At 29.7% G+C, this 26,267-nt stretch overlaps 8 protein-coding genes across 20 annotated transcripts in view; 4 read left to right on the forward strand and 4 right to left on the reverse strand.

Moving 5' to 3' along the window:
* LOC126865103 (protein unzipped) overlaps positions 1 to 2,851 on the reverse strand; it is a 34,171-nt gene extending 31,320 nt beyond the window's left edge. The window contains exon 1 of one of the 2 annotated variants that reach the window (XM_050617245.1): positions 2,485 to 2,851. The gene's annotated coding sequence lies outside the window, so the exon portion shown is untranslated. The remainder of the gene's footprint in view (positions 1 to 2,484) is intronic. The other variant, XM_050617241.1, reaches the window with a different exon arrangement.
* The window catches only part of LOC126865100 (mitoguardin), a 43,188-nt gene extending 32,881 nt beyond the window's left edge, over positions 1 to 10,307 (forward strand). The window contains exons 1-9 of one of the 5 annotated variants that reach the window (XM_050617238.1): positions 3,112 to 3,256; positions 3,889 to 4,030; positions 4,569 to 4,756; positions 6,089 to 6,276; positions 6,990 to 7,127; positions 7,273 to 7,385; positions 7,477 to 7,645; positions 7,755 to 7,988; positions 8,060 to 10,307. In XM_050617238.1, the coding sequence (XP_050473195.1) occupies positions 4,678 to 4,756; positions 6,089 to 6,276; positions 6,990 to 7,127; positions 7,273 to 7,385; positions 7,477 to 7,645; positions 7,755 to 7,988; positions 8,060 to 8,377 (1,239 nt within the window). In that variant the 5' untranslated portion in view covers positions 3,112 to 3,256; positions 3,889 to 4,030; positions 4,569 to 4,677 and the 3' untranslated portion in view covers positions 8,378 to 10,307. The other 4 variants (XM_050617236.1, XM_050617237.1, XM_050617235.1 and 1 more) reach the window with 4 other exon arrangements.
* A 413-nt stretch (positions 10,308 to 10,720) lies between these two features.
* LOC126865119 (uncharacterized) lies at positions 10,721 to 11,937 on the reverse strand. The gene is made up of 4 exons (XM_050617271.1): positions 11,531 to 11,937; positions 11,330 to 11,454; positions 11,142 to 11,252; positions 10,721 to 10,941 (listed from the first exon to the last, which is right to left on the reverse strand). The coding sequence occupies exons 1-4, from the start codon at positions 11,671 to 11,673 to the stop codon at positions 10,823 to 10,825; spliced, it is 498 nt and encodes a 165-aa protein (XP_050473228.1). The 5' UTR covers positions 11,674 to 11,937; the 3' UTR covers positions 10,721 to 10,822.
* Positions 11,938 to 12,273: 336 nt separating this feature from the next.
* LOC126865122 (actin-related protein 2/3 complex subunit 5-C) lies at positions 12,274 to 14,047 on the forward strand. The gene is made up of 3 exons (XM_050617273.1): positions 12,274 to 12,529; positions 12,618 to 12,691; positions 13,633 to 14,047. The coding sequence occupies exons 1-3, from the start codon at positions 12,370 to 12,372 to the stop codon at positions 13,870 to 13,872; spliced, it is 474 nt and encodes a 157-aa protein (XP_050473230.1). The 5' UTR covers positions 12,274 to 12,369; the 3' UTR covers positions 13,873 to 14,047.
* Positions 14,010 to 15,920, reverse strand: LOC126865116 (programmed cell death protein 10). Its single transcript, XM_050617268.1, has 5 exons — positions 15,447 to 15,920; positions 15,059 to 15,236; positions 14,825 to 14,957; positions 14,576 to 14,740; positions 14,010 to 14,495 (listed from the first exon to the last, which is right to left on the reverse strand). The coding sequence occupies exons 1-5, from the start codon at positions 15,516 to 15,518 to the stop codon at positions 14,411 to 14,413; spliced, it is 633 nt and encodes a 210-aa protein (XP_050473225.1). The 5' UTR covers positions 15,519 to 15,920; the 3' UTR covers positions 14,010 to 14,410.
* Positions 15,557 to 20,222, forward strand: LOC126865090 (pre-mRNA-splicing factor syf1 homolog). 2 transcript variants are annotated; one of them, XM_050617208.1, is made up of 16 exons: positions 15,557 to 15,704; positions 15,954 to 16,209; positions 16,292 to 16,440; positions 16,517 to 16,838; positions 16,903 to 17,202; positions 17,291 to 17,432; positions 17,827 to 17,978; positions 18,056 to 18,276; positions 18,359 to 18,521; positions 18,583 to 18,696; positions 18,772 to 18,934; positions 19,016 to 19,125; positions 19,201 to 19,404; positions 19,485 to 19,698; positions 19,782 to 19,928; positions 20,072 to 20,222. In XM_050617208.1, the coding sequence occupies exons 2-16, from the start codon at positions 16,168 to 16,170 to the stop codon at positions 20,146 to 20,148; spliced, it is 2,520 nt and encodes an 839-aa protein (XP_050473165.1). In that variant the 5' UTR covers positions 15,557 to 15,704; positions 15,954 to 16,167; the 3' UTR covers positions 20,149 to 20,222. The 2 variants fall into 2 exon arrangements, with proteins under 2 accessions (XP_050473165.1, XP_050473166.1); XM_050617209.1 differs by having other exon boundaries at positions 16,903 to 17,178.
* LOC126865099 (F-box only protein 42) lies at positions 20,196 to 24,323 on the reverse strand. Of its 7 annotated transcripts, none has more exons than XM_050617231.1 (8): positions 24,185 to 24,323; positions 22,902 to 23,191; positions 22,018 to 22,361; positions 21,769 to 21,926; positions 21,558 to 21,688; positions 21,297 to 21,436; positions 21,091 to 21,227; positions 20,196 to 21,012 (listed from the first exon to the last, which is right to left on the reverse strand). In XM_050617231.1, the coding sequence occupies exons 2-8, from the start codon at positions 23,023 to 23,025 to the stop codon at positions 20,472 to 20,474; spliced, it is 1,575 nt and encodes a 524-aa protein (XP_050473188.1). In that variant the 5' UTR covers positions 23,026 to 23,191; positions 24,185 to 24,323; the 3' UTR covers positions 20,196 to 20,471. The 7 variants fall into 7 exon arrangements, with proteins under 7 accessions (XP_050473188.1, XP_050473189.1, XP_050473183.1 ...); XM_050617232.1 differs by lacking the exon at positions 24,185 to 24,323 and adding an exon at positions 23,820 to 23,960; XM_050617226.1 differs by lacking the exon at positions 24,185 to 24,323 and adding an exon at positions 23,405 to 23,553.
* On the forward strand, positions 23,874 to 26,178 carry LOC126865102 (protein O-glucosyltransferase 2-like). The gene is made up of 7 exons (XM_050617239.1): positions 23,874 to 24,040; positions 24,201 to 24,412; positions 24,506 to 24,717; positions 24,790 to 25,034; positions 25,129 to 25,366; positions 25,442 to 25,741; positions 25,836 to 26,178. Exons 1-7 carry the CDS (start codon positions 23,874 to 23,876, stop codon positions 25,953 to 25,955), a joined length of 1,494 nt encoding a protein of 497 aa, XP_050473196.1. The 3' UTR covers positions 25,956 to 26,178.
* Positions 26,179 to 26,267: the final 89 nt, after the last annotated feature.

Here is a 26,267-nt window from a genome sequence, read left to right on the forward strand (position 1 = left end):
CTATGTAACTGGGTCGCTGCTTCGGAACATCAGTTTGTGTTTCGTTCTATCAGTCTGTTCCATTGTAATGGATTTTTTTTTCGAATGCCGGTTCTTCCATTTACATCACCCCTATTTTCGCAATGTTCAGTCGCTGCTTTGGCAGAGATTCAACACGTTTCCATGTCACGAACAAATTAATAGTTTCAATAGAAGTTTCAAACAGAATTCCACAATTGCTGAGAAATATTCTATTATGGGGAGACAGTAAATTGTTAGCAATTATAGAAAAATATTAGCAATACTAAATTTTTGACAATCGTAGAGATATTGTGACAGTGTTAAGTTTAGTATATTTCTTCATTTGCGCTGCCTGCATAGTAAATTGCAGAAATATTTAAATAGCAAATTAAAAACAATAGTAACATTAAATTTTCTAACGACATAGAAAGAAAGCAATGCTAAATTTTTGACAATTATAAATAGATAGTAGTAGTAGTAAATTCGATCTTCTATTACTTGAATAGTAAATTAAAGGAACATCTCTGTTTGTTTAATAGTAATTTCATTTCCAATGACAGGTAATATCAAACGATACAATAATATTCGTCATGAAAGTGATCGATCGAGAAAATGTAGTAAATCTTTGGCATGTTAATATTATCAGGATATTATTCATCAAACTCGCAATCATGCTCCTTTCAACATTCGACGGTGTGCATCTTCATTAACTTAACCGAGCGTAGGTATTATTCGATTATGCACGTGTATTATCAGCATTATGATATGGAGCGCTATTATTCTCTCTTTTTCATGATGAAAAGTGATACGAAAGTGTTAAAACGCGGAAAATTCCAGCAAACTGTTCCAATCGAAATCGTACGACCATTATTGAAAGCCATTATTATCAATTGCAATCGAATTTTGCAAAATAGCAAAATTACTTGTTATTTTTGTATAAGTTCTTCGATTTTTTCTCACAAGTCAATCTCATTGCAATAAAATTAAATTCTCATAACATAAATAAAATGAATAAATTCTAGTCCTTCACATTAACCCGTTAAGGATCAAGTATGGAAATAATGCATGAAAGTTGCGTAAACGCATAATTATTGAAAAATGTCAAGTAATTTACATATTCTCTCATCAAGGTATAAAAGTCTATTGCTATAATAGATATCTTGCAGACGCTCGTTATACAAATCAGAAACAAACAAAATATTTAAAATGTAAGAAAAAAAGTAACTATTATGGTCGTGTAAGTTTCTAAATTTCTTCAAAATTTTCTAAACTGTAAGAGAAAGAAATATTTAAGTAACAACTAAAAACATCGGAGGTGAGAAACATTTTAACAAGATTTCATCATCGCAACAACGTTAACGCAATGTTGACCCTTTTTAGATTAGGTTAGCATATAAATGTGAATGGACCTCTTTCACGTTCATTGATTTCACTCTAGCAATTTCGGTTTCACCGTATATTTAATCCTTCACAGAAATTCGTTTCGATTTCATTATTCCGTATGTCAGGATATGAGGAAGTTACTCGGCCGGATTAACATCCTTCACATTTTGCACACAATACGCCTAAATTGCGGTGAGTCACTCGTCAAATACTCTCTATGCATCGTGTTCCGAGACGCCTGCTGTACTTTAAGATTTAATAGAAGCACATATGTGTACAGAGAAGTTCGTATAGGGCAAGGTGTATATAACGGATACGCAAATATCACGGGTGCAGGAAGTGCGCGTGTGCTAGGGAAATTTCCAAGTTCACCAGCGCACCAGGCACCTCCATCGATCTGCTGGTACGCGGTGCTATTGCTACATTTACGGCATTCACTTTTATTCGAGATTCAACGGATACAAGGTATTGACCCCTGAACTTGACCTATACCGAAGATATACCTGATCTTGAACAATTACAGAGACAGACTAGTTCCTCTTTTAAAAAGATACCGAACGTTATAATATCCCTAGATGTTCGCGGTGTCGTTTATCCTATCGGAAATCACGCAATATTTTGAAATCTTTCATTTCCCCTACTACGCTGTTCGCTCGCATCGATTAATTTCCTAGCCGAAAGTCGACAACTATCAACTTCTTATTTAGGGAAATATTATAATACAAGTACGATACTTTTGTAATAGTAATAGTAATACTATTTAATGCTATTTGGAAGAAATATAACAGTCACATTTTAGCACTACATTCAGACGACTGAAATATAAAGGTTCGAAGAGAACAAAATGAAAGACGTACGAGAAAGTACATAACGTAAGGATAAATCCAAGTCTTTATCCATATACTTTACGAAAAACCATAGAAAATTTTTCAAGGTGATAAATTTATATAATTTTTATCAAAAAATTACAAATTATCTAGTATTGACGAGAAGACTCGAGATCCCTTAGAATGCATAATGTTGTTACAGTGAGGTATTTTTCAAAGAAACCCCTAGCCAGGAGCGTTCAATAATCGTAGAGAAGGAAACAGTCGTACTTACTATTGCATTATCTTAATCCAAATAATGCGAGCGAGTCCAAATGGCATCAAGGGGACGGGGATTACGCGGTATGGCACTAGGTGTTGTCCAAAGTTTTATTCTGTTGTCGCGTAACAGAACGACAATGCGTTATGGAATATTTATGTATTTGATACGTTAAAAAATATTCGCGTGTCAACGGCCTGCCGTAGCAATCGTTGAAGAATATACAAGCGCACTACACCCGCCAAGCAAGCGGCAAGCCGAATAACTGACGCTAGCGCGAGGACTACAGAGTGTGTGTCCCACCCTTCCTTCTTTCTCTGCGCGCTCACTCGATCTAACTTGATCCTTTTCTATCACCCGTTGCTTTCGCGTTCTCTCTTTCTCTTCTTTATATCGCCTCTCTGTAACCTACCTCGTCGTGGTGATTCCAGCAGTGCACTACTAGCGCGCCGAACCTCGGTGCCGCAACGCGTGCCTGGAGCACACTTTGAGACCGCGCGCGCCTCCCAGCTGCCGTATCGACCCCTCCCCATTGGATGACACATCCTCCAATAACGAACCTCCAAAAGGATTACGTCACTTTGGTATTATTGACGCCAACCATCCGGCAGCATCGCCAGTGCTGGATTCTTCAGGGTGTATCTTTTCCTCTAATGGGGGTTGCGAGAATTCTCAAGGGGTAGCCAGCCGCACGAAAACCTCTCCTCGTCCAACAGTCGTACGAAATCTCTATCTTCGTTAAATAAAGGATATTTCACTTCCACTTGCCGCGAATCTGAGTACCATGGTTTGTACCATTTGAGCCGTTTACTAGGTTATCTTCCTCTTCGATTCACGAATTTTCTGTTGAATTTTCCGCTTTTATATTGCATATACAGAATATCCTAGGTTTTTCGTATGACTTTGTCAGTGAGTTTTATAGGTAATATAATATGTATAAGGATGTATCACTGGTATCTGATAGGGATGAAACTTAGAATTAGCGAATAATGATGAAGAAAAGGTGGATTTAAAATCATATTCCAGTTTCCTTTTTTAATAGTTCATACATTTTGGAAGTGTGATTTGAATTTGTATATACTATGAACATACGTATAATTAGGCAATTCTTTACAATTAGCAATTAAGTTATTAATTATAATATTAGTATCAGTATATGTCATTTGACCAATGATGAAAAAAATTAAAATTAACGAAACGCCGATACTTATCTTCCGTGAGAATACAGTTTAAAAATAAAAGCTACAAATGTTCGTGTAATGTTTGAATTTTGTAATTTTATATATAATTTTTCGCAGCTAAAATATTTTATAGGGAACTGTTTAAGATATTTGTTATGTTTTCCAATAACAAAATTCATCTTTTTTATACGAAAGCTGATGAAATTCACGTGAATGAATCAAATTTATGCTTGCATAGATACGTCACTGGAAGACACCCCAACATTACTCCCTCTGTTGCATATATTTTTTCCTCTATATCTATTCCCTTTATCCGAGGCTAAAGCAGTTAAAATAAGCCTTAATAACGGATCTATTCATTGATGCCTTCGCTATACCAGGTATATTATTTATACTCAAGTATCCACGTAATTTTTATGTACGTAAATTTCATTCGATACAAGTGTGTGTATATATATATATATATATATATATATATATATATATATATATATATATATATATATATATATATATATATATATATATACACATATACAGTGTGGGAGAAAAATAAGCGAACAGGTAGTGGAAATAGGTATTAATGAAGTTTCGTTGATTACGACTTGTTAACATAAAAATGGAAATAATTAATTTCAATTATTTACTAGCATAAATAATCGATGTACTATAAAGATATATAATAAATAAAACTAAAGTGTGTATAAACACTAGTACTGCTTCGATTAAACTTCTTGATATCTACTTCTACTACTTGTCCATTTATTTTTGTCCTCGACTGTATATATGTTAGTAAGAATTACTTCAAACTATTCGGCTTGTTAACGTAAATTGATACAATATTTATACCCATAGCAGTATTATAATGAACTTTATAGACAGCCATTGATGTAGATACAAAGTTTATTCTTGTCTCAGATTGAAAATAATGCCAGCACCTTTTGAACATGGGTACCCGTCTTAATTGGTGATGGCGCGTATACGGTTTCCGCTCTCGTGACGAATTTCGGCGTATGCGCGCCGATTTATGACTGGCAAAACGTTGAATACGGAGAATGTCGTCACCGACTCGGAATTTAAATCCTGCGACAGTGTGACAACGTTAAGTAGGTGCTCTCAACCCCTTACTCTTTGCTGACTGGTTGACACGCCGACCAACAGGGTCTCTCATCTGTAAATTTTCTGCCGTTGCAAAATCAGTCGTTGAACTTACCTTTGCCTCTTGTGCGAATGCCAAGTACCAGAGTCGCGACGCTCGTCTGAAGCTTCTTTCCGTCAAAGCATTTCCTGGTTGTCTGAAAACATGCATTTCGCTATCTGCATCTTTCTAATCCGAACTAGTTGCTCTTCATCCCGTTCGTGTTTCTAGAAGATTGCATTTTTTAAATTGTACAGTTGTTTCTCAATGATTACTTAAGTCTGTTAAGCGGGAGAGACAAATTAATTCGTCAGATTTCCATTTTCTTAGAGATAATATTTCTTTATTTATGATTCTAATATATTTTATATTAATATAAATTATGTCGTGTCACCTGCAATTTTTTTTACTTTATTCATTTATGCATATATTTATATCGAATTTTATTATTTATCACTATAGAATTCAAAGGTTCTACTTAATATATATATATATCTTTCTTTATTATTTATTTTTGCACTTGCCACCCTCTTGCATAATAATTTACGAACTATGTAATAATATTCAGTAAGTTACAAGATTATAGAACGTTTACTCACAATTTTACAACTTGCATCAAATAGAATAATTTAATAACTTTAATAAGTTTAATTTCTAAACTTTCATTTGTTTCATTAATGCAAACTATAATGCAAGAAGATTTATTAGTATGAAACCTTGTAACTTGTAACCGAGCAAAGATTATTAAGTTGATAATTACAATAACTCAAAGAAAATGTGTTTGCAGCATAGACTGTAGATAAAGCAATGTTCTAAATTTTAACAGCACAACGATAGAAGTAATCGATTGATTCTAAAAGTATTAATTTATCCTATACCTTTTGTCTTTGCTTCTATCGTAAATTAAACTACGGATGTTTATACAAACTAATATTTTTATGAATATATTCAAAGAAACAGAAACTAGATAATAATTTCTTTCATTCTTCAAATATTATAAAGAATGTTTTATTATGTACAAATTATGTACATTTAAATTTTCTGTAAATAAATATCTGCAGTTTAGTCTAATGTGTGTCAAAAAAATAAAAATTAAAAGTATTTGCTAATTAATAATATCGCGAATATAAAGTATATTTTTTGCAATTTACAACTGTACATACGTGGACCTCTTTCGAGTATTGTGTAGAAGTGTTTCTCAGAACGAATTAAACGAGTTCGAATTCGTCATTTGCGTGGTACACTCCGAAGAGGAGAATGAAAATTGACAAATGTAAAACGATGTAACTTAATGATGCAGGATTGGAGGCTCTGGAAAAAGCTCTCTATTGCTGGGAGGATGCTCTTACGGCGTTCAGCTCTTCATTCAGTAATGGTACACTCGCATTACCGTCGGCAGCGGATGCGGCATTTACGCAAGATGTGCAAGAACTCCTTGACATGGGTTATCAAATTCAGAACCATGCAGAACTCCTTTTTATCGACCAGGTAACCATATCTGTTCTATCTGTACTGTATTTTCCTTTCCGTTTCATTACTCAAATAAATCTCACTTATCTCTGATGTTATTTTATCATTGAAAATGGAAAAATGGCTGTCTATTACAGGATATTTTATAAATATCTAATTATACTCATTCTACAGTATACTATAAAAATTATTTCAAGTATTATTGATGCAATTTTGCTGGTAGCTGTAGAAAGTCCTGAAATTTATTTTGTTGTTGAAAATAAAATATGTTTATTATAAAATATTTTGGAAATGTTTAATTATAAGTATTCTCATTTTAGAATATATTATTAAAGATTCTTTTAGAAATTGTTAAGACAGGTTTGCTGATGACACTGAAAATTTTATACTTCTGAAATCTTTTCTATGTCATTCTATACCATTCCATTCCACTGCACTCATCAATTGCTTTTTCGCCATATAAAAAAATGCAAGAATTAATCCAATTTAAATGATAACTGACTAGAGTAATTAGTGCAATGAGTTACTTGACCTAACAACAAGCAAGGAAGAATTATTGCATAGGAAGTTCACGGCATCGCTACTGCGTTCATTCAAATCTAAGCACATAAAATGATCTTACAATTATATTAACTACATTTTAATGGGTAATCTTATCAATAATTGAATTCTAATGTCGCGTACAATATAAAAATAAATTATAGGAAAGTAGTAAGTTCACGTTTTTGCAGCATTCAGTATTGTTCCGGAATGAAGATGAGGAAAGTATAGATAGCCACAAACCTTCGAACATAGGTAGTAGGATATCCGGTAAGGATAAAGCAGATGCTGCGTCTTCTCCGGAATCTTTTGAATCTGCACGTGATGGAGTAAGTTTAGATTTTATTTATATATTTTTTTTACTTGCATATCATATTATTTTATTCGATATTTTTACATAGGTATTATATTATTTTATTTTTTTTTTTTTTTTTTTTTTTTTTTTACTTACACATATATATAATATTAATATAGGTAGCAGATTTACGGGAATTTGAAGAATTCTCCGAATTTTTCCCGCACTTTGAAAAACAAAAATTATATCACGCTGCACTCAAACAACACGAAGACAAAAGCATTTTATGCAGGTAAATTTTGTTTAATTTTTACGATATATTTAAAAATGTAGAAATTTATATGCTTTATATAAATTTATTATAATTTATATTTTTATTATAGACGTTTGCATACAGAGTTAGTAAAGTGTGGCTCGGACATTGAATATTTAGCAAAGGTACATTGCTTGCGACAAGCGTATACAAAATTGTTCACTATATCTTCTGCCACAGAATGGATCGCGGACATAGGCAGACAAGTCATTAGTGATTTGATCATGTATGCAGACAGGGTATACACAACATACATCATTTTCTTCTACTTGAAAAAGATATAAATATGTATATCTTAAAATAGTTTAAATTGGTTTTTAATAAATGATTTTTTATTTTCAATATTAGGATCCCAAAGATTATCTAATGCATTACGAACGAATGTTAGAATTTTTACAAGAGCCAAGCAACCATAATATGATGGAGGAGGAATTAACCGGAAGAGGCGTCAAATGTATAAATTTCTACGATGTTCTGATTGACTTTATTTTATTAGATGCTTTCGAAGAAGTTGAAAAACCGCCTTCATCAATTAAAGCTATTTTACAAAACAGATGGATATCCGCTAGTTTTCGTGAAACTGTAGGTACTTAAAATAGTAAATGCTTTTTTAGTTTAATTTCTTATTGATGTCTATTAATTTTATATTCAAGGCCATTGGAACTGCAGTTTGGTCAGTTCTTATGGGTAAAAGACAAATGCTGAAATATGATAAAGGATTTCTAGCCCATTTTTACTCGATTTCTGAACAAATTTCTCCAGTGCTTGTGTGGGGTTTCCTAGGCCCAGAAGGAAGTCTACGTTCTACTTGCCACTATTTCAGAGATCAAGTAATAGAATTCCTTGTAGATATATTTAATTTCTTTAAAGTAAGATATACTACTGTTGATAACCTCGCTGAAGATATACTCAGGGAAATGAAAATAAGAGTCGAAAATATAAATCAAAGACTTTCTCTAGAAGGTTGTTAATCATGCATCATAATCATAAGCACTGTATAGCAGTGTCAAATATATATAGAATGCTCTAACAATCTTTACCCTTTTGTATTTGTTGCAAGTTGTCTGTCCATATTTATGCACATCAGTGCAACTATTGTACGAGTTTTATGAAAGCTGATATTATGAGTAAAAGATAATTGAATTTATGATGTAATAATATTTCTTCAATCTCTTTCGCATTTACATTATTTTGTATATTTCAATTCAAAACACACATGAATGTAGGAGTGATTCTTTATATAATTTTATTTCTTGTAATATGTATATTGTATAGATTATATGTAGATATTAATCTCAATACGCTTTTAGTACAAGAATTTAGAACAAGATGTTTAACCCTTTTAGTGCCGACCGAAAGAATTGTACCTAAGCGAAAAGTACCAAATCAATTTGATGTAATTTGTAGTTTGAGAAAAAAATCATAAAAAGGAAAGTAAGAAAGATATTTACAAAATTCAAAACGGAACATATTACAAAATAAAGGGGGAATAAATTAATGCCAATTAAAAAGTGCAAAAATCAGTTTTTTTTTGTAAACAGTATTTGCAAATAAGAAGAATAATCGATTGGTCATAGTTTGATGTGGAATACGTAGTATAAAGCATCAATACTGCATTCTCAATTATTTGTAGCAAAATTTCTAACATCAAAAACAAAGCTAAATGATAATCCCATGATGCGTAGGAGGATTACTTGCTCCAAAACAAGTGAGCTGGTATAACATCACTAAAATAACATTCTAATATTATTATAAATATTTATAGTTATCCGGCTATTGAAAATGTGTGATATTTACTTATTATTACTCATACAAATAATTTACTTAGCATTTATGGTTACTAATGTATACATCGTGTAATCCTTTATTGCATATATTACAAATTGTGCATGATCTCCGCGTAAGCCCACAAAAAATTTTATTGTTACTCTGTCGACGCAAGATTATTTTTATTTTGTGAAACATAAGGAGATATTCTGTTCTAAACAGTGTTATTCAAAATCTATGACAGTCTCAAGCAAATCTCCCGTATCGAATTTTTATTTTATGGTACTAGCGTATACAGTCTCGGTATCAATCATCGCGAAATATAACAAAAAGTTAATTCCATAAACAATTTTTTCGATTTGTGGAACATCTCACACAGTGCTTCTGCAGAAAAATTCAACCATTTATAACGTTTTATAAATTTATTTTGAGATAAAGTTCTCTCGCGACGCGATTAGTAAGGCACCATCGCATACACAACGATATATCATTGTTCGGTACTAAAAAGGCTAAATATAATTATTTTATTATAAAAATGAGTTTTAATATATTGCTATTATTTCAACGTTACCAAATTGTTTATATACTACAAAGTAGTTGTAATGATATAATGACAAACTATTTGTAGCATTTAAAAGTAGTATGATGAAAATGTTCCAATTCCTAATATATTCCATGAAACATTACTATATGATAGTATGAAGGCACTAATAATAATGTCCTCTTTATTAATAAATTATTAGAATATATACAGTTTTAATTAAGAAACTTTTGGAGAAACATATTTGCTTATTTTATTTCACGTTATAGATCTATTTACATCATCTCCTTACTATCAAATATAAACAATATTTTTTTATAATCTCTTATAAAAAAATAATCGCTTATAAACACTATATAAAATACAAAGTGTCCATTGCCAAAGATAAGAATAATATCGCTACTGATAACCCTGTGACCAGTATGAATATGTATTTGTTTCAGTACAGTTATACTTTACGTTTTATATTACCAACATAGCGTGAAAACATTCCACTATTGTAATTATTTAAGTGTTACTTCTTGCAAATTAATCATGGATAACAAATACAACAAATTTTATATACAAAGAAATAATATGCTATGTAAACATTGTTCATTTGTCTTCATTCAGCCTCGCATTTTATACTGCACTTATACAAAATGAATACATGCTAAAATATTCGAGACACAAGTATTCTATCTTATTCAAGTATGGAGCATGATCTTTTTCTCACTTATAATAATGAATGCAGTTGATATTAATAATAATTCATTTACATTTATTATTTATTTCAAAATCATTCAAATATTACGTTCAGTATGAATTTTTACCTAGATGATACTATATGAAATATGTAAGTGTAATATGCCATTCTTATTCTCATTTTTATATTTATGCGACAGACTTCACAGCGCCAAAATGATATCTTTATGTATAATGTACATCAGAGTATTATGTATCATCGCATGCAATATTACAGCTCAGTCAATAAACAATGCATATATGTAAAAATTTAAGAAACAAATTTAACTAATATGCTGTTCCTTTATTTAAAGATATATTTACGTATTACAAATATCACACTTTGATCACATATGTTTATTATATATATGTATATATAAGTAGTTTAAAAAAATAACGCATCCATTATTTCATCATCAGATTCTTCTTCATCACTCGATGGCACGAGTGGCATTATTTGAGTTATATTATTTCTACGTTTATATTCTGCAAAACTCTCCCTTTCTGTGATAAAATAACTTTTGTTAGACTCTGCATAACGTGATCATCAATAAAGATTTACTAAATATTACTGTCAAACATTAATCGTTAATATTCTCTTCTTTATATAAACAATTATATATATAAATATATATATAAAACAGTTATATGAATAAACATAAAAAACTGTTTATTATTAATTAAATGGTATGTGTTATAATTACCTATATTTTTGAAAGACTCAAGGATCCAGTCCTTTTTATATATATGATCTGGATCTACGCTGATTAAAGGATTCTTTTCCATTGCGATAAATAATCTTAACCATTCTGTCCCTATTATTTTGATAAAAATTATGTAAATACATAATAAAAATAATATAACAAATAAATAAAAAGAATATTTATTTTACCTTTATGTGCTTTTACAAGTGTAATCTTAACTTCTCTTCCTACATTTCTATGGGTTGTTTTTTCTGCTATTACAGTTCCAAAAAAATATGAGCAAATATAATATTTTTTTGAGTTTGTTATTGTGCTAGAAACCGATATAGACATTTTTTATATAATCTTGCTAGCAACATTTTATATTAGATATCAGATATTTAAAATACCTAAATAATATGTGATCACATTCAACATGGAGAAAATATTCCTTTATATCACATAGTAAAATACGTACGATGACTGTAGTATCAGTCTGGTACCATACAATTTTCGGTGTGTGATATTTACTCACAAGTTTTAAAAAGCTCATAACGTAAAGTCGTAGAAAAAGTGTATACACTTATTACATGTAAAACAATATAAAAATACGATATCACTTTAAGTTTTCATGAGTACAAAATCCATCCTCCTATTCGTGAAATATAAGTATCTAACAAACAAATTTGAATTCGGAGAAAAAGAACAAAGAATCATAAAGATAGTAAACTTAAAAAAATATACTGAATTGCAAAACTATTGTATTCTGAAGAAGAACAATAAACATACATATAAGAATAACACAGATATAATAATATATACATACATATGTAGATGCATACATAAACTTAAAAAGACAGTTCATGCTTTTGATTGGTGGAATTTTTTTTATATATTTATAATCAAGTACATATTTTTCGATTTTTATAATTTCATATTTAACAATGATGGCTTGAACAATTATTTACAACGATTTACATTACAAATGTAAAATTAAGAAAATAACTTTATTTGTAAAATAAAACTAAATTTTTAATTTGAAACCTTTATTTTTAAACGATAAAGTAATATTTTTAATGTGAAAAGTAAAGATAATAATCTACAAAAATCTTCAGATTTTCTTTAGCGGCTGTTCGAATGAAAGACATACTATGTATACTATATGTTTGAAGACCAATAAAGATTCATTTCACGGCGTTAGTTGATAAGCCGGGCGTAATCACGGTAAAACGTCAAACACAAAGATAAAATGTCAAGAAACGATGGCAAAAAAGATTCGTCAGCGTCAGCGTTTCGAAAAATCGATGTTGATCAATACAGTGATAATAATTTCAGAGAAGAAGACGCTGACGGAGGAATAGGAGGACCTACAGGCCCAGATGAAAATGAAATTTTGACACTTCTTAGCCAATATCCTTTTCATTGCTTTTATATAGATATAATAACGTTACAGTGATTTTTCTTATGTTTCATCGCATTTTCCTTAATATTTATTCAAGGGTAAGAATGCAGAAGCACTGATATCAGTATTGAGGTCTGCACCACTTGGGTGTAAAAATCAACAAGTAAAGGTAACCTCAGAAACACGCCCTTTACTTCAGCGTTTAACATACGAGTTTATGACGTGATGAAATTTATTTTTATCATTCTAAAGTACACTTTAGTACATGTGGTATAAGATATATTGTTCCTTTTATATTAATATCATGAATACATAATTTCATAAATTACAAAAATTCACAATTGAACATATAATAATCAAAATATTCGGATATAATATTTTCCATTATACTACATTTATCACGTTATAACAACACAATAATTTACACAATGATAGTTTTACCATAAAGGGGACAATATATTATATGTACATTATCTTATAAAAATATTTGTACACTTGCAAAAACCTTTCATGAATATATTATATATGTTATAGGAAACATTTAAAAATTTCATTTACACTGTAAAGAGATCTAGCTATTATAGTTATGTTTGTAAAGTTTGAAACAAACCTAGAAATGTATATGAAAGCCATAAGATATTTAATGCAAGTATATATATATTTTATGATAATGATAAATGTATTTAAACAGTCAATTATCCATAATATTAATAAGCTTCTAAAATGACTATTCATGCTGTGTATTAATTTTTTATTAAATATATGTTTGCAATCAATATATTGTAACTTTTATATACTCTTTCAAGTTGATATCAAATTTTACCAGTGTAATCAGGATAGTCATGTCTGATTATAGTGTTAGTAAAATTTCAAAATGTTCTATATGACACATACAATATATACATAAAAGATTTTTATGGTAAGTGTTCAAATGCTTTCATGAGCTGTGAATTGTGTATATGTTTTATGTAATAAATATGTTTCATAATGTAGTATTTAACGAAATGAAAATGCGTACTGATTTTATTTTATTAAAAAGACATAATCTTTATTTTGTATAATCTACATATATGTGATTTTGCAAAAGCCAATAGTGATGATATATTACAGGATAACGCAAGGAATCTGACGTTAAAAGTTCTTCTAAGTATAAAATCTACTCAAATAGATGATTGCTTAGCACAATTAGATCGTGACTTGCTGGATGTTTTAATGAAATATATATACAGAGGATTTGAAATTCCAACGGAGGGTAGTAGTAGTCATTTATTAACCTGGCATGAAAAGGTATACAATATCAGTGGTGTTGGCAGTATTGTACGAGCGTTTGCAGATAGTAAACGTGCTTGAAAAAATTTGTACATTTTTTAATGATGTTCATTATAATAATTACCATTAATCCTTACTGTTACTCATTGTCATTGTTAATACAATGAGGATGTAGATAGAGGATGTAGATTCCACATGAAAAATATAACACATTGGTGTACATTTGTTATCAATAAAGTAATTTTTATTTCTTATATATTTGGAGAAATGTCTTTCATTTTAAATCTCCACCATTATTGATAAATGTTTTTTGTTTTTAAACTAGAGTCTTCTATGTTTTATGTACAAAACAATAGTACAATATATCAGAAATAATATTTATATTTTTTATAAGAATTTTGTATATTATGTATCTATATATTCGTCTGCATGTAATAATTTTATAACAATTTAATACACATAAAACAATAGTACCATATATATATGTTTTATATTAAATGATAATTAAATCTTATTATCAAATACATAACGAAATGGATAAAATTAGTATATTAAATAAACTCTATAATAGCTATGACCTATTTCATTATTGCGGAAATATCATTTGACAGAGCTTTCATTACTCACATTTGTCCGTTACTGTGAGCATTATCATATTTGTTTGATGTATCAAGTATAATGCACTTACAAATACTGCATTTGCTCTATAACAAGAAAATAGTTGTATTTTTAAAGAAAATATGATAAGTATGATGTATGATAATTGGAATGTAGTGATGCTTACTGTCCTTCTTTAAAATATTCTTTTAATGTATTGCTAAACCTTTTGCTGTATTTAACAAATTCTCTTTTTCTCTGATCCAATGCCTGTTTTCCAGCAGAACCACGAATAAATGCAGTTACTTCATTCACTGCATCCAAAAGTTTCTTTATTGCGCTTGCAATTTCTCTAAAACAGGTGTATTACAAAAGCATGCTGTATGATATAAATAAAACTATTTTGACTACAATATACATAAGTATGGAAACATACTTTATTGTTTCGAGAAAAGTTTTCCGATCTGTTATTTCATCAGGAATTCTGCTAAGTATTCTTTTTAAGGAAGTTGATTTACGATTTAATTCCTGGAAAGCATCCTCAGACCTAGATGATCTATATTCTACAACTGTAATTATAGTATAAAACAAATACAGAATATTAATCATGTTAAACATAGTATTTAATTATATTTTACTCATATTTTATTTTATTATATTAGAATTATACCATCATAATCAGAAGCTGCTCCTTGTAATCTTAAAACACTCTCATTCATATCAAGATTAAGTTCTGCCCGTCGTATTATACCAAGGATTAAATCGTATGTAATTCCTGGATGGGAATTTTCAGCTTTCAATAAAGCTGTACGTAATGTTTGAGCTGCCAATACATTTTGTCTTTCTAGCTATGTAACAATGGATTAGAGAAATCAATAACAAATATGAAATAGAAATGTATATTCTTCAATTAAAATAATCTTTTAAGATATACATATGAAGAGTATCTTGTTTATATATTCGTACAAATAATATATTCGTAAGAGGTTTCTGTAAGTGTTCAAATATTTTAGTGAGTAACTGAAATTACAATCTACAAGTAAAAGAAATGTCAATACCTTCATTAATATTGGTCTTAAGATGACAGGAAGGACCAGTGATGTAACTGGAGTCTCATCGCCCATTGTCATCCTTTACAACGTTTATTTAAAAGTATAGTTCAAATGTAATTAATTCGTAATCGGTTAAATGCGGCTAATTGATTTCTTAATTGGCCAGTCCAGGTACAGATTGAATTGTTTACATTAAAAAGTATCTGTTTCGATCATATTCCTGATATGACAGCTGTCACGCTTAGTGTTTCATTCCAAAACGAGGTAAACAGGTTGAGCAACTTGATTTTCAGATGAATACCTTTATTTTAAATTTTTCTCGAATACGTAATATTTTGCAATTTTTTTAGTAAATTTTGAAATTAGGGTAATAAAACATTGTAATTATTCGAAAAATATGATAAAAGTATTCTCAATACACCAAATATTTTATCATCTTACAATTCCACGAATATTTTTAGTAGAACATCTCTAAACATCTAGTTTACCAAATATATTCCCTATTATATTCAGGTGCAATACCAAATGATTCTAAATTATATTACGGACGATCAATGAAATAGCGCCTTAATATAACGCGGTTAAAACGAAGTATATCAAAATATTGTAGTAGAAAATAACCTTAAGTATAACCCCACAATTATCATTTGATTATACGTATGGAATATTGCTAATTTATTATTGTACTTGAATTAAATACCTCATATAATTATTAGAATCTTCAACAATGTTGGAACGTAAAGATCCAGAAGGAAATTTATATGTTTTTGTAAGTAATTTATTGTATATAACCTCACTTTTTTTTGTGTGGAACGTCACTGTTCTTTTATTTGTCTTTTTTTATGGAATAGAATGAAGAAGATTTACCATACGAAGAAGAAATTTTGAGAAATCCTTATTCCGTGAAACATTGGCAACGTTATATAGATCATTTAAAAAGTACAAAAAGTAGTAATTTAAACATTGTGTACGAACGAGCGTTAAAGGAACTTCCTGGAAGGTAGAGGACATGTCTTTTCTGCTTTTTTCTGTCAAACAATTTTTTATAAAATAATCAAATTCTCGTTTTTGATTAGCTATAAGTTATGGTACAATTATCTTCGTCAACGTGTCAACCAATTGAAAGGGAGGTGCATAACAGATCCGCTTTATGAAGACGTAAATAATGCATTTGAGCGTGCTTTGGTTTTTATGCATAAAATGCCCAGAATTTGGATGGACTATTGCACATTGATGACAGAACAATGTTACATTACGCGTACTCGTCAAGTTTTTGATCGAGCACTTAGAGCTCTCCCTATCACGCAACATCATCGTATATGGCCATTGTATATTGAATTTTTAAAAAAGCATAATGTCTATGAAACTGCAGTTAGAGTTTTTAGAAGGTATCTTAAGGTAAGATAGAATATTTTTATTTATCTTCATGACCTATATTTAATAATGTGTTGTTTATTTTTAGCTAGCTCCAGAAGATACAGAAGAGTATATAGAATACCTGATATCAATCGGGAGGCTTGACGAAGCAGCTGTGAAACTTGCACAAATTGTTAATCAAGATGATTTTGTATCAAAGCATGGAAAATCTAATCATCAATTATGGAATGAATTGTGTGATTTAATATCAAAGAATCCTTCTAAAATAAAATCTCTTAATGTAGATGCAATTATTAGAGGCGGTTTAAGACGTTATACTGATCAGTTAGGCCCTCTTTGGAATTCTTTGGCGGATTATTATGTTCGTAGTGGTTTATTCGAAAGGGTATTTTAAATAATTTTTCGATTTTGTAAAAAATATAATTTATTTATGTTTTGTTACTGTATAATTTCAATACTTTTATTTTGTACAGGCGAGGGATATTTATGAAGAAGCAATACAAACAGTGACTACTGTTAGAGACTTTACTCAAGTGTTTGATGCTTATGCACAATTTGAAGAACTTAGTCTTAGCAAACGTATGGAAGAAGCTGCAAAAAATCCTACTGAAGATGGTACAGGACATATATATATATATATATATATATATATATATATATATATATATATATATATATATATATATATATATATATATATATATATATATATATACACACACACACACACACACACACACACACACACACACACACACACACACACACACACACACACACACACACACACACACACACACACACACACACACACACACACACACACACACACACACACACACACACACACACACACACACACACACACACACACACACACACACACACACACACACACACACACACACACACACACACACACACACACACACACACACACATTTAACTATATAATCTTATTTAGTATATAATATTTACAATTTTTTATTGTCTACAATCGTATTCCCAGATGATATAGACCTAGAATTGAGATTAGCACGATTTGAACATTTAATGGAAAGGCGTTTATTACTTCTGAATTCTGTATTACTCAGACAAAATCCTCATAATGTACAAGAATGGCATAAAAGAGTTAGGCTTTATGAGGGACAACCACACGAGGTATTTTTATGAAACTTTGTAATAAAAAATTGTTTAACGACTTTTTTATTATTATAAGTTATAACTTCTCTTTTTAGATTATTAATACATATACAGAAGCTGTACAGACTGTACAACCACAATTGGCAGTAGGTAAATTGCATACTTTGTGGGTTGAATTTGGTAAATTTTATGAAGAAAATGGTCAAATAGCAGACGCTAGAGTAGTTTTCGAGAAAGCAACTCATGTTCCCTATACTAAAGTCGATGATCTTGCTTCTGTATGGTGTGAATGGGCAGAAATGGAAATTAGGCATGGGTATGGAATTCTATTGTTTTGTAAGATAGTAATTTAAATGTATCATCATTCTGTAACTAACATAATAACTTCGTTCATACAGAAATTATAAAGAAGCGTTAAAACTGATGCATCGCGCTACTGCTATGCCATTCCGTAAGGTAGCTTACCATGACGAAACAGAAACAGTTCAAATGAGATTGTATAAATCTTTAAAAGTTTGGTCTATGTATGCCGATTTAGAAGAAAGTTTTGGGACTTTCAAGGTATATTTTGTAAATAACTTTATTTATAAAATTTTAAATTCTTGTACTTTTTCATTTGCAGACCTGCAAAGCTGTGTACGACAAAATTATAGATCTAAAAATCGCAACGCCGCAAATCATTATTAATTATGGACTCTTTCTCGAAGAAAATAGATATTTTGAAGAAGCTTTCAGAGTATATATTAAATTACATAGGAATACTATTTAATCTTAATAATCACCTTCCATAACATTTAATTATTATTTTTAGGCTTATGAAAAAGGTATTGCACTCTTCAAATGGCCTAACGTTTACGATATATGGAATACGTATCTTACAAAATTTTTAAAACGTTATGGTGGAACAAAGTTAGAACGAACGCGAGATTTATTTGAACAGTGTTTAGAATTTTGTCCACCAAAATATGCCAAAGGTATTTTTACATAATACATATTTAATATAATTATAAGTTCAACAAAAAATGATGTCGATATTAATTCTTATATTATTGTAGCCTTGTATTTACTGTATGCAAAATTAGAAGAGGAACATGGTTTGGCTAGGCATGCAATGTCTGTATATGAACGAGCAACTAATGCTGTTCTTCCTGAAGAAAAATTTGAGGTATGAAGCAATATTTTATAAAAATGTAACGAACATAAATTTAATAAAAATTCAGTATATGTATACGTCTTACAGATGTTCAACATATATATTAAAAAAGCAGCAGACATATATGGTGTCCCAAAAACGAGGCAGATATATGAAAAAGCTATCGAAGTACTTAATGAAGATAATACGAGAGAAATGTGTTTACGGTTCGCAGAAATGGAAACGAAATTAGGAGAAGTTGATAGAGCTCGGGCAATATATGCGCACTGCAGTCAAATTTGCGATCCAAGGGTATGAAGTATTGTTTGAATCATTTAAAGATAATATTAAAATTAATATTACATACATGTATATCTTTATACCTCGTTTAGGTGGCTTCAAATTTCTGGCAAATATGGAAAGAGTTTGAAGTGAGACATGGTAATGAAGACACTATGCGTGAAATGCTTCGAATTAAGCGTAGTGTACAAGCTATGTACAACACTCAAGTGAATATGATGTCTGCACAAATGTTAAATAATACATCAAACTCACCATCTGATATACCAGCAGATGCAATGCGTCTTTTGGATAGTAAAACACAGGGTATAGATCTTGTTATATCACAAAAGAAGTAATTGAAATATTAAATATATAGTTTTACTAAAGTAATAAATATAATATTGCAGATAATATTACCACATATAAGGACAGTATTAAATTTGTTCGTGGTGCGATAGAAAAAGATGGTAAAGCAGAATCTCAAGTAAACAATCCGGATGAAATAGATATTGATATTGATGACGTTGATGACGCTGAAGCAGATGTAGAGGAAGGTAATATAGAATATATAATAATACATCAAAATTTTTATTACATTTCATCGCATGTAATGTATTTATAAATTCCTTCAGAGAGAGTTTTAATGCCGACATACATATTTTATGTTTTATTTTCTTATTCGTATCTTTATTTTTAGACATACCTGTTGAGAAACAAACTATTCCATCACAAGTATTTGGTAGTTTAAAGACAACTGATGGTGAAGATGATTAAGGCATGTATAAATTGTTGGAAAAAGATGTAAATAATAAAATTCACAATAAAATATAAGATTTGTAATTGGAATACATCGTTGATACAGCTAACAAAATATTACTTTCAGCGACAAAAATTAATTTTTCTATATAACTCTTTCACAGAAAACAAATCAGTATTTTAGACTATTCATCATAAAATGTTCTTACAATTTTTTAATAATATCATTTAAACTAATTTTTAGTAGATGATAATTCATGATAGGATCAAAGTCAAGGCTAACAAAATTAAATTATCTTTTATCGAACATAAAAGTGTATTATTTATTATCCTACAAAATATTAAATAACATATCTTGGTGGATTTATAAAATGGAGATCATTGTAGACTTCAGGCTCATCCATATCAGGATGGCTTTGTATATATTCTTTAGCAATACCTCCAAACACTATTAATTCACCACGACCAGCTACGAGTGAATAAAGAATTCTTTCATTAGGACCTGACTGATCACTGTGTTTTAAAGGAATCCACGAAGCACTACATTCATCGCATAAAACATTCGTAATGTCTAACACAAATATGGATAACGTATTTCTTGTTTTCTTTGCAGATTTTGATTGCGTTCTTCGATTTCTAATACTTTCTTCCATTCTACGAAGAGATTCTAATTGTCGTTGTCGATGACTGTTAATGTCATAACGCACTGGTTCGTTGCGAAAAGCGGTCATACTTAACATATTATCATAACATAAAGTTAAATTCTTCGTAAAATTAGGTAGATGATGCGAAGGACGTGGATTTTGTACAGATATTTCTGAGAAAGATCCATGTCGTCCATTAATGTTTACGTCTCTATCAATATGAGATACACTCCCTTGTCTAAAAATGAAATACAGTCCAATTATGGATATCAGTAACTTTATAATCAGTAATAACGATAAATTTATATGATCAAACCTTGCATGTAATGGAGATGAATTATTTATTCTTGATGAAGGTGTTGCTTGGCAAGTCACTTTCTTGAGCGATATACTCATATCGTTTGGCTTATTCTGACACTTATTTATACTAAGAACAATAACATGATTTCCTACCTATTAAATTAAAAAATAATTAAACGATACAAAACATCGTGAATTGTATGTTAATTAACAAAATATTACCTTACAAGCCTGGTGGCACCAAATACGTGTTGGAGCCCATTCAGTATTGTGCATGTTCACTTTTTTCCACGTCCATGCTGTACCTTCCATTTTCAATAACCAAGCATCATTCATAGCAACATTAGGTCCAGTGCAACCTCCTAATATTTTTGATATTTAGAAATTTATATTGATATATTTAAAAAAAATTACAAGAAACTCTTGCAATCAGAAGGATCTTTAATATCTATAGGATTTTCAACTTATTTTTGAAAACTTTACCTAATATAAGGAGATGTTTATCTCCAAGCTCAATCTGAGACTGACCATAACGTGGTTGTGGTTTCAAATTCGAAGTAGCTTGCTTATGCCAACTATAGGAATCCAAATTTAAACACCACACGTCATTGGATCTGTCTCAAAATAGTACTTTGTTGTTATTAAATCAAATTAATAATTACTAAACAACATGCAATAATTTTAGATGTTTTACCTATATCCATTACATATACCACCAAAAACAATCATACAATTTTTGTGAATTGATGCAGAATGTGCTGAAGTAGGTGGAGGTGTTTCCAAGGTGTTTATAGCAATCCATTTATTGGATTCTATAGAATACACATGTAATTCATTGAACAACCTTGATTGCTAGAAACATACATAACAATATTGAATATTTCTCATTTGACCGATTTAAATATTTCTACTCTGATTAGTGATAACTTTTATCTAATTGTACCTGGTGAACAGAATATAGCGCTGGGTGGGACCAGCCACCAAATAAAATGAAACTCTTTTTGTAATACAACATAGTAGCACAAGCTTTTGGAGATGGATAAGTTCCCATTGTAATTAATCTGACCCATTTCCTTGTATCCAAATCTAATCTCCATAAATCATTGAATGTTGTGCACGTAGCAGTACATCCACCAAAAACATACATAGAGTTTTCATATGTACAAGCAGAATGTGAATGTCTCTTTGCAATTGTAGGCATCCAGTGTTTAGATGGCCATGAACTCCAAAGCAATGATCCGTAAGTCACAGATTTATGAAAGTGTGTTTTATTGTGTTGTATTACATCTGCAACAAAAATATGGATTTTATTAATTTTTAGAAATATATCAACACTGATAAAAACTTACAGATATATTTATGGTGGCTTATGAAAGTATTTGAACACTTACCATAGGGAAATTTTTATGTATATTAGTAACATTTGAAACCAATCTGAAAATGGATATAGAAGTTACAAGACATTTATTGCAAACATCCATTTAATAAAAAATTAGCATATAGCACAAATAACCATCTTAAACATATAATATATGTTAAAGATGGCCCAACTAAATATTTAGGTCTACTAATATAATTGACTGTTTAAATACTTTCGTAATCTCCACAAAACATATACTTGCATTAAATATCTTGTAGTTTCCATATACATTGAAAAATTTGTTTCAAATTTTAATATAATCTGCATACTGTGTCCCATTACAATGTTAATAGAATTTCAAAATGTGTCACATAACACATATAATACAATACATTCATAAAAGATTTTTATAAGCATTTCCACACTTTCGTAAACCACTATATACAGAATAATCGTATTTTACATACTTTTGGTGGCACGAAACCATCTTTTGGACACAAGTTTACATTGTTGAAGATTCTTGTATGGTGGAATTAAACTTAAAATATATTCTAATACAACATCTGGCAAATCATCAATATTACACTCCATTTTGCGTTAAATGCTTCTTAAAAATGTTCTACCGACGAACTTCCTTTTATATTATGTCCAATTTGGGAAATTTCCCAGGCAAATGAAAGTTGTTACTATCTTAAAGATTCGAAAATCATGTTTCCTGTTACTTTTCGCTCATTCTGCAAACGTGAGAGATTCTCATCTGAAAATTAAGGGAATTTTGTATATGACAAATTTTACAATATCTCCACGTCATGGTAGATTATTCTATACATATTATGCATTTTACTTAATCTTTTCATTAAGTTACAAAATTATACAGGATAAATTACTACAATTTTCATAAATAAAAAAATAACCTAAAACTAAAAAGCATATGTGAAGCTGCGATATAATACTAGAGGCGGATCTTTACATGTTGACTATTATAGAGTTGATATTCATTTAACAGTAATTAAGGAATTTTTAAATCCCGTTAATTTCATTTCTTTCCTTCTTTATCAATTTGTTTTAATAATTATTTTCCTTATGTATCCATATTTGCGTACAGAACGATGTCTTTATAGAAAATCATAACTGGGGAAAAGAATTGTAGTTATAATTCTGAACAACTTCAGATTTTTGTTCGTTACTCTCGATTTCAAGAACGCTGTCTATGGAATAACCGATTTGGATTTATTTTAAGATAAATGTTTTTTATAATATACTTAGAGTGATAATGATTAAAGAATGATAAAGAAAATAAACTTATTTTACTTGAGGCCTTGATAAATTTAAAATTTTTGTGAATCTTTTTAATGAATTTTTATACACGGAAGAATTATATTTACGTCTCTACAGTGTATCAGGCGCTTTGAATCTATCGACAGTTATCTTCAATAAGAATGATATTTATATTAATCTTCTTGTTGGTTATTTGCCAACAAGAAGGAAGAAATGCTGAAATAAATCCATCGGAAACAATAATTTGGGGTCCAGGATTGAGGCCAGATAAAGTGACAATGCGAGCAAGATATATTTTTCTACAGTTTATCGACCTACAAGGCAAAAAGTATGTTTTTCATTTTTATTACATATAGATACGTATATTAAAAAAAATTATATTATATATTATAGAAAATATCTAAATATGAATTCAACACTAAAGTTTAGTTATATTTTTTAAATATATATATATCTCTTTTTTTTCACTTACTGAAAAATTGCTTTAGTTTAACAGAATCACCTGGAAAAGATATAATAACTGTATCCATACAAGGGCAAACTTCAACAGGTCACATGTGTCATATATGGACACAAATTCTAGACTGTAAAGACGGAAGTTTTATTGTTAGATATAAATTACATAATACGTGCTTCAATTTCAAATTAAAAATAAAAATGAAACATAATAATTTACCTATCCTATTGGTGGAATCTAAAGGTATTATATTTGTTATCTACTGCATAAGTCTTTTTATTACCTCTTGTAAAATAATTATTTCTATAATATAAATAATTTGATAAAAATTTTTAGGACCTGTTTACGAAGAAGAATGTTACTGTCCAAATTCTTCTATTAATAGTTGGTTAGAAAATTTAGGATGTTCAAAAAGTTATAAACAAATGCAAGATGATCTTGCTCCTTTTCCAAATGTTGACTTTGACAAAATGCGTGAAAGTATTGTAAAAACATACGATCGGCCAGGAAGCGTTAGTCTATGTCACTATGTAATTCAGTCTAACAAAGTAAATACTATTGCAATCTGTAACTTTAAAATTCAGTTGAGACTATATATGAATTAAACTAGATGAAATAAGATTTTTAGGGAATGTCATGGCCGCTATGTAGGTTTTAAGATATTTATGGATTCTATCCTCCTATCTCTTACTCGCAAAGTTTTATTGCCAGATATTGAATTCTTTGTGAATTTGGGAGATTGGCCACTTGTTCCAAAAGAGGGCAAAAATTATCCTATCTTTTCTTGGTGTGGCTCTTTTGACACTAAAGATATTGTTATACCTACTTATGATATCACAGAATCATCGTTAGAAGAAATGGGAAGGTAGTAATTTAATCGCATTTTTAACAATTATTTTAGATCATAATACATGGTATATTAAGCATTTTTCTATTTGCTAATACTATATGTAAAACAGGGTAATGTTAGATATGCTGTCTATACAAGGTAATACGGATACACCATGGAATGAAAAGATAGAAAAAGTATTTTGGCGTGGTCGAGATTCCTGTAGAGAACGACTCAATTTAATTGATATTTCCAGAAAATATCCTGATTTGTTTAATGTTGCAATTACAAATTTCTTTTTTTTTAAAGATGAAATGGATAAATATGGTCCAGAACAAAGCCATGTGTCTTTCTTTCATTTTTTCAAGGTAAGATCAACACAGCTATGAATTATGTAGTTTAAATGCAAATGTAAAAATAATTAAAAGGTAATAACATTGCAGTACAAATATCAGTTATGTATAGATGGTACAGTCGCAGCTTATCGACTTCCATATTTACTTGCTGGCGATGCCTTATTATTAAAACAAGAATCAAAGTATTATGAATTTTTTTACAATAATCTTGTACCCGGAAAACATTATATATCTGTTAAAAGGGATCTGTCAGATCTTGTTGAAAAAATTATGTGGGCTAAAGAACATGACCAAAAAGTACTACAGATTGCCAAATCTGCTAGACAATTTGCAAGGGATAATTTGTTACCAGATAATGTATTATGCTATCATGTAGTTTTGTTTCATGTAAGAAATTCCTGCAAAAATTATGCAGATTCAACTTCATTTATTTTTTACTTAAATATATATCATAGAATAACATGCTTTTTTTACACTTTAGGAATGGAGTAAACGCTTAAAGAGTAAAGTTAAAGTATTAGATAACATGGAAGAAGTGCTGCAACCCAAGCATTCTTGTAAATGTTACAACGCCGATGGAAAACTTAAAGAGGAGCTATAATGTTAATTAAATTATTAAGTAATACGATTACTCGATTTTGCTACTCGATGCATAAATAACATGTAAACTTTTGTATGAGTCTTGTAAATGAGAATCGTTGTTTTACAGTAAATTATAAGATAAGGACAACGATAAATTTCAAAATACTCAAATTATTATAATGATAAAAAATGTCCACTTCTTTTATTTCCAAAATTTGAAAATATATCTTTTTACGAGATTATTTTCTGGTTTTAATCATCCAAACATATATTTAGATAATATATTATATGAACAGAGAACAAAGAGAAATTTTGTACATAAAAATTTTGT

Source organism: Bombus huntii, chromosome 4 (genome assembly GCF_024542735.1).
Source record: "Bombus huntii isolate Logan2020A chromosome 4, iyBomHunt1.1, whole genome shotgun sequence".
Lineage (NCBI taxonomy): Eukaryota > Metazoa > Arthropoda > Insecta > Hymenoptera > Apidae > Bombus > Bombus huntii.